General features: G+C 51.5%; 1 protein-coding gene across 1 annotated transcript in view; it reads left to right on the forward strand.

Moving 5' to 3' along the window:
* Positions 1-7,338, forward strand: part of HDAC8 (histone deacetylase 8) — a 42,291-nt gene that overhangs the window by 698 nt on the left and 34,255 nt on the right. Inside the window, exons 2-4 of the mRNA XM_009331997.1 lie at positions 816-946; positions 3,227-3,368; positions 6,330-6,442. Of these exons, the coding sequence (XP_009330272.1) occupies positions 816-946; positions 3,227-3,368; positions 6,330-6,442 (386 nt within the window). The remainder of the gene's footprint in view (positions 1-815; positions 947-3,226; positions 3,369-6,329; positions 6,443-7,338) is intronic.

A 7,338-nucleotide genomic window follows, 5' to 3' on the forward strand; every position in this document is an offset into this window, starting at 1 on the left:
ATTAGGGCTTTTTTTTAAAGGATTTTTTTCTTTCTGGTCATTTTGGTAGAGTGTGCTTGGGAAATGGCTGCAGGTACCATTACAGAGGCGGACCCAAAGGGCTGTTTGCCCTGGCATTGGGTGAGAAGTGCCCGGCACGTGGGCTAGCCTGGAGCTGGGAGCTTCTTGTATTCTTCCAGCAGCAATGGAGCTGTACTGCGTTGTCAGCGTGCACCCCCAGAGTCTGAGGTTTGGAGAGAGCTTCAATATGTCACGAGATTTATTTAGGCAGATTGCAAAGCGCCCAAACCCGGGAAAGGTGATATGCGAGTTGCTGAGGACAGAGGCGGTCTCTGCTTTGAACACAAGCAGAGTTAAGAGCATGTAAGAGGTGCTGCTCAGCTCTTGACCTAGCGGGCTGGTGTCCTGCCACAGCACTGGGCTCGGCCTGGATGTTTTCACTCTGTTATTTCCTCTGTGTGTAACCAGAACGTTGGATCTGCTGGAGATTGCTCAAACTGGGAGAACATGCAGAAAAGGGAAAAAAAACTTGAAGCAAAGTGGAAAGGTTGATGCAGGCAGTACCTGCAGATGTTCCTCATTGGGGTGGGCACAGCAGACAGTGCCAAGCTGGGGGAGAGGCCTACTCCAGCTTAGCTGAGTGGCTTTCTCACTCAAAGTGACAGTCCAGTGTGAGAGGAAGAGGGGGTTTTGTTTGCTTTTTCAACAGCAACTGCCAAAAGAAAGCTCCTAGTCTGAGGAAGTTAAAGCTGGGTGTTCCAGCCGAACCCTGGAGCCTCTTCTCCTGATGTGCTCCCTTCCCCCTCTCTGCCTAGGATAGTCAAGCCAAAAGCAGCCTCCATGGAGGAGATGGCGAGCTTCCACACGGATGCCTACCTGCAGCACCTGCAGAAGGTCAGTGAGGAGGGGGATGATGACCATCCGGAGTCCGTGGAGTATGGACTGGGTAAGGATGCGTATCTTCAGCGAGAGATTAACTGAGTATCAGGTCCAGGATGCTTTTTGCTGGAGCTGAGGTTAGACAGAGGGGTGAGCTCAGATGGGCTGCTGGGCTGTTTCCGGAGGGAAACACTCTTTGATGGGATGTTGCTGAACCCTGTCAGCCAGCAGTCACCTGTCAGGCTGGCGTTTTCACTGTTACCAGCAGAGGGTACTGTCAGCTTCACGCTGCTGCTCCGTGCAGCTCAGCCTGTCCCTTGCATACCCGAAGCCAGTGCCTTTTGCTGCTGCTTTGAGGATCTCAGGCAGGACAGAAGGCCCTGACATGCTGCCCTTGGAACAGGGTTGAGACTGGCTGCCACAAGCCTGCTGTAGTGGAGGGCACACGTGAACAATGGCCTGAAGCTACAGTCAGGGATCAGGGTGGCTGCTGTTTGCCTGTGACTTTGCTTGTGTCTTGAGCAGAGGGTTCTTGCCTGCCTGGACTTAAGACAGCCTGAGCAATGCAGTAGTTAAAGCAGGTGAGGTGGCTGTGGGTACTGTCTTAGTCTCAGGAACAGGAGTGACCCAGCACTGAGGCAGTGGGGCAGATTCTGCGCTGATTTCGTGAGTCTCCCCTAGATCTGCCCTTTACATTTCTGAAGGTGATCTGTCTGCAGGCAGAGGAGCAGCTCTGGGGTCGCACCTTGCTGGGGAGTGGCTCCAGGGAGGCTGCTGTAGGAAGGTGTAGGTGAAGATCATGTTCTAGCTATAGATCTGCAGCATACCTAGGCCTATCTCCTTTGTGGATGTCTGCTTTTAGGGGGTAGATACATCAGTGAGCGTGTCAGGGCTTTCCTGGTAGAGTAGCCAGAGAACTGAGAGTGTTTTTGCAAGACTGGTATGAGGGACCAGTAGGTTGGGCTAGCCAGGCACACAGATCAGAAGTTGGTTCAAGACCTATCTGTGAATGATTTGAGTGCAAGGAAACATTTTGATTGTTGATTTTTGTGGTGGGTTAACCTTGGCTGGCTGCCAGGTGCCCACTAAGATGCACTCTCTTTCCCCCTCCTCAATAGGGTAGGGGAGAAAATACAGTGGAAAAGCTTGTGGGTCAAGATAAGGACAGGGAGATCACTCACCAGTTTACCATCACTTAGGGAAATTAACTCAATTTATTGCCAATTAATAACAGAGTAGGGAAGTGAGAATTGAAAACAAAACTAAAATCACCTTCCCCCTCATCCATCCTTCTTCCCAGCCTCAACTTCACTCCCAGTTCTTCTACCTCCCTCCCTCCCTCCCCCCTGAGCGGTGCAAGGGGATGGGGAGTGGGGGTTGTGGTCAGTTCATAACACACTGTCTCTGCCGCTCCCTCCTCCTCATACTCTTCCCCTGCTCCAGCATGGGGTCCCTCCCATGGGAGACAGTCCTCCACCAATTTCTCCAACGTGAGTCCTTCCCACGGGCTGCAGTTCTTCAGAAACTGCTCCAGCGTGGGTCCCTTCCATGGGGTGCAGTCCTTCAGGAACAGACCGCTCCAGCATGGGTCCCCCACGAGGTCACAAGTTCTGCCAGCAAACCTGCTCCTGCATGGGCTCCTCTGTCCACGGGTCCACAGGTCCTGCCAGGAGCCTGCTGCAGTGTGGGCTTCCCACGGGGTCACAGCCTCCTTCGGGCATCAGCCTGCTCTAGCGTGGGGTCCTCCGCAGGCTGCAGGTGGACATCTGCTCCACCATGGACCTCCAAGGGCTGCAGGGGGACAGCCTGCCTCACCATGGTCTTCACCACGGGCTGCAGGGGAAATCTCTGCTCCGGTGCCTGGAGCACCTCCTCACCCTCCTTCACTGACCTTGGTGTCTGCAGGACTATTTCACACTCATATTCTCACTTCTCTCTCCTAGAAAGGGTTTTTTACTCTTTCTTCAATATGTTATCACAGAGGTGCCAGCAGCATTGCTGATGGGCTCAGCCTTGGCCAGCGGTGGGTCTGTCTTGGAGCCGCCTCTGTCTGACATGGGTGCAGCTCCTGGAGTCTTCTCATAGCAGCCACCCCTGCAGCGCTCCTGCTACTAAAACCTTGCCACACAAACCCAATACAATTTTTTTACTACTTACGCCCCTCTAAATCTGCTGCGTGAGTCCAAATCTGATACCTGTTGTGAGGGTTTTGTGCCGTGGCTTTTTCATTGTGCCTGGAATAGAAAGTTAGAGCAGCAGTTAAAGAGAGAGAGCTCAAAACAAAGAGAATGTGCTTCCCCCAGAGGAAAAGGCCTGTTGTGTCTGACACGTGGACTCTTACCCACAGGTTACGACTGTCCGGCTACTGAAGGGATCTTTGAGTATGCGGCAGCTGTGGGAGGAGCCACCATCACTGCAGCCCAGTGCCTGCTGGACGGCAAGTGCAAGGTAGCAATTAACTGGCCTGGAGGGTGGCATCATGCAAAGAAGTAAGAAAACAATCTCTTCCCTTGTGTTTTCTCACCTGGTGCCTGAATCCTGCCTCCTAGCTCCCAGCTTCCCTGTGAACCCTCAGGGTGCGGCAGTCCAGCTGGAAGAGAGAGCAAGGTGTGAGGGGGTGAGGGGAAGGCAGGTGGTAGATAGGAAGGAAGCAGAGTGTAGGGCAGAGGCCTGAGAGTAGGCTGGTTACCGCCCAGTCCTGGTGCTATCATGGACTGCAGTGCAGGTCTGGGGCAGATGTATTCAGAGGTGTCCCACCATCCATTGATACTTGGTTATCTCTGGAAGTTCAAGTGAGAATTGATTTTTGCCAAGTCCATAGAGAAGGGCTGTGGAGAGGCAAACGATTGGTGTCGCTCCCAACTTGGAAGAGAATGGGAACGTGGCAACATGGTGTTCAAATTGTTTTGTGTGGCTTTTTTGGGTTCTTAATAAGAAGTTTGAAACAGTGCAGGACTCACCTCTGGTTTTCCCTATGCTCTGTGGGTGGCTGTTTGCTCTGAGCTGTGATGTCAATAACGATCTTCCAGAACAACAGGAGAGGAAGTAAAAATTTCATCCCTGAATCCTGTGATTCTGTAGTGGTAAAATAATTTGTTTCCATGGCTTCCCTGTTTTCCATGGATGTATGTTTTATTTTAACTTGTGTCCCCCATCCCCCAAAACATGAGGCCTGTCTGCAAATGCACCCTTCCTTGTCCCCAACTAACTGGCCTTTGCAGTGCCATTCTGTTTCCCTGGGGAGCCCCAGAAGTTAGCATGAACCACGTGTCTAACCCTAACAGCTTGTACATGAGTGCGCAGGTTTCTCCAGTGACTTTTCTGACCTGACAGAGAAACTCTGGAGGTGTAACAGTGATGTGCAAACTCCAGCGATGGCAATGTCTCATCCGGACCCTTTTCCTGGTCAGCACTTCGCTGAATATGGGTTCAGCTATGGCTTGCTGAGGAAGAAGAGAGTTTAGCTTGGCTGAGCTGAGCCCTCTTGCTCTTCGCAGGAGGGATGCCTTTTCAAAAATCTTCTATTCTCTTTTATCTTGATTACAAGGTTCATAAAATGCCTGTAACAGAAGAAATCTTAGCAGTGTTGCTGCCACTGAGTTGTGCTATTAGCAGTGTTCTGGGAAGCAAACAGTCTGTTTGGAAAAGGCATTTAATAAAAGGAGCCTTCCCATTCACCCCAGTGAGGTGGCGTGGGATGCTGCAGGGTAGGCAGCAGCTGTGGTAGGTGCCAGTCCAGTGCAAAGGTCCAGCCAGACGGACACTCGACTGCAGGTGCCTGGTGCTAGGACCTGTCCTAGCAAAATACATGTCTGTTTGTCAAAAAAGACCTGCTGTCTGGTGGCTTAGTTACTTTCCAAGGTCGTAAAGGTAGGAATGGTAACCACCGTCACCTGGGGCTTTTGACATTCCCAGTTCACTGCTATGCCTTTGGAGCAGAGAGCGAGATGCTGAGTCAGTGCCTTTTCTTGATCCAGCCCTGCCCTTCCTTCCAGCAGTGATAGTCCGAGCTCTGCTGTGTGGATCTGTGCGGGGAGAAATCCCATGTGCTGGCCCTGAGCTGCAGCTCTGACACTGATCAGCCTCTGTCCAAGCTGGTGTCCTGCTCTGCTCGGCCTTGAGTTTGAAAGAGAGAGTGTGTTACAGCATGGAGAGAGTGCCTGAGACATGACATAGTTCACTTGGCTTACTTGTGGGCTGGGAAGGAGGGGAGGAGTACGGTGTGTAATCACAGTTAAGGAAGATTCCCAGGATACCTGCTAACATCCCAGTTCTCAGCATCACTGTAAATTAAGAGTCACTGGGAAGCATCTGTGCTCCTTGACATTTGCAGGGAATGAGAGCAAGTGCAGTTCTGCCACCCCATGCTTGCTCGCTGTTTCCAGCTGTTTGCTGAGCAGGGGAGTGTTGGGGGAAATGAGCCAAGTGCTGAAAGTTACGAAGCGTTTCCTAGAGGCACATCTTAGATCCTGGAGTTGTTTGAGCCTTGGGAAGAGGGGTTTGGACACTCCTGTTGCAAAGTATAAAGCTTTGGTTTAAATCAGCTATCCAGGGCTGACCTATGAGTGCATATGGGCTAGTGCCAAGTGGTGACAGGGGCTTGACTTTGAAGGAAGTCTGGAGCAGGGATTAAGAAACTTTCTTGTTCCTTTGATACCAGCAATATGGAAGCTGCCCCCTGATAGATGTTGCATGGAAAGATTTATCCCTGACATATGTCCTCTGTTTAGCTGCTGAGGCTCTCTTCTGGCTGAGCCTAGGAGCTGTATTGTGAGGGACTGCATGTGAGGCATCCTGTTTGCATTTTCCTGGGCAGGAAGGGAGAGTGTTGCTTTGGGGAGAGGCTTAATCTTCATACCACGAGACTTTGGAACAGAGCAGCAGTGTTGCGACTGCTTTGGACCTGCCTTTTACTGCCAGCACCTTCCCAGGAGCTGTGACCTGGACAGCAGGGATGGAGTTAGCTGCCTGCCTGTGCCTGTTCAGCACTTGCAGGAAAATGGCCAAGCAGGACTGTCCAGGGGCCTGTCCTCTTGCTGCAGAGGGTTAGGAGGTGCAAAGGAGAGTGGCTTTGAGTGGCTCTGAACTTCTTTAAAATATCTCAGGTGCAGAAAGCTAATGTTTTATTTGTGCAACAATGAAATGGTCAGAGGTACCCTGCCAAGCCCCCCATGGGCCAGGGCCTCTCTGCAACAGAGCCAGCTGATGCTTTACCAGCTGCCAGCAAGCCCAGGGTTGAGAAGCGATTGGCACAGTCATGTTCTCTGTGCTTCCCAGCCATGCTTTGAGCTGCTCCTGACCCATCCCTTGGTCGCTGCTGGGCCTTGGCCTGGCTCTTCATCCTTCTCTGTGCCCCTGTGAGGTGGAGACTTGCAAAGCAAAAATGGCAATGCCAAGATCAATGGCGATTGTGTTGGTGATGTTCAACCTCACGGACATTGTTTTCACAGAGATGAAGCTTCTGGCTTCTGTTACCTGAACGACGCTGTCTTGGGGATCCTGCGTCTGCGCCAGAAGTTTGACCGTGTCCTTTATATCGATTTGGATTTGCATCATGGGGATGGTAAGGCCCAGCACAGGCTGCAAACAGCACAGCTGCACAGCCTCGGGGAGGAACGGGAGAGGTGAAGGCCTATTGGGGCAGTAGGGCTTTACCTGCTGCAACAGCTGTGGCTTTGCCTCCTTTCAGTGCAGTCAAGTTCCCTCAATCCGTATCTGCCTTGTCCTGCTTTATGGATATGGATTTGCACTGTGCTGCTCCTCAGACCTCTCTTGAGGGTCTGGGCAGCAGTCTTGTACCTAAAGCAACAGTGTGTTCCCATTCCAGTAATCTCCTCTGCCAGTGGGTCTCCAGCAAGGACTTCCCCCAGTCCCTTGTCTCCCATCCCAGCAGAACATTGGCTGACAGTGTTTAATGCCACCAGTGCAAGAGGGAAGCAGTCAGTAGTAGATGGTGCTTTTAAAAGAAGGCTTGACGCTATACAACTAAAGCCAGAGCTTGCTGAAACTGCTCTCTCCTTCAGGGACATTATTTAAACACCATTTAACATTTCCTGGTCTTCTGAATTTTATGGTGTGTTTCATTTTGCTCTGTTTCCCCCCCCACATTTGGTTTCTGTTAAGTTTCCTGTTACTTTTTCCCTCCCTACCCCCACTATTTTAATATGTTTTTAAGGAAAAGAAAAGGCATGTTGAACCGCAGCAGCGCTGAGAAAAAGCAAGAGAGCCCGGTAGCTCTGGTTCTAATCAGAGCCAAGCTGTGGCCAAGGCATCCCTGCTCAGCTCCCTCCCCTAGCCTTACAGGCCAAGCAGTGCAGGCGAGTGCTGCTAACGTGGGCACTGACCTGAAGTATTGAGATCCATTCAGTACTGATTAGCATGAGACCCACCGAATTCGCTTCAGTGACCTTTGCTGCAGTTGAATTCGGGTCTCTGTTGATTAAGGATGGATTTATTGAG

Source organism: Pygoscelis adeliae, unplaced genomic scaffold (assembly GCF_000699105.1).
Source record: "Pygoscelis adeliae isolate BGI_AS28 unplaced genomic scaffold, ASM69910v1 Scaffold339, whole genome shotgun sequence".
Taxonomy (NCBI): Eukaryota; Metazoa; Chordata; class Aves; order Sphenisciformes; family Spheniscidae; genus Pygoscelis; species Pygoscelis adeliae.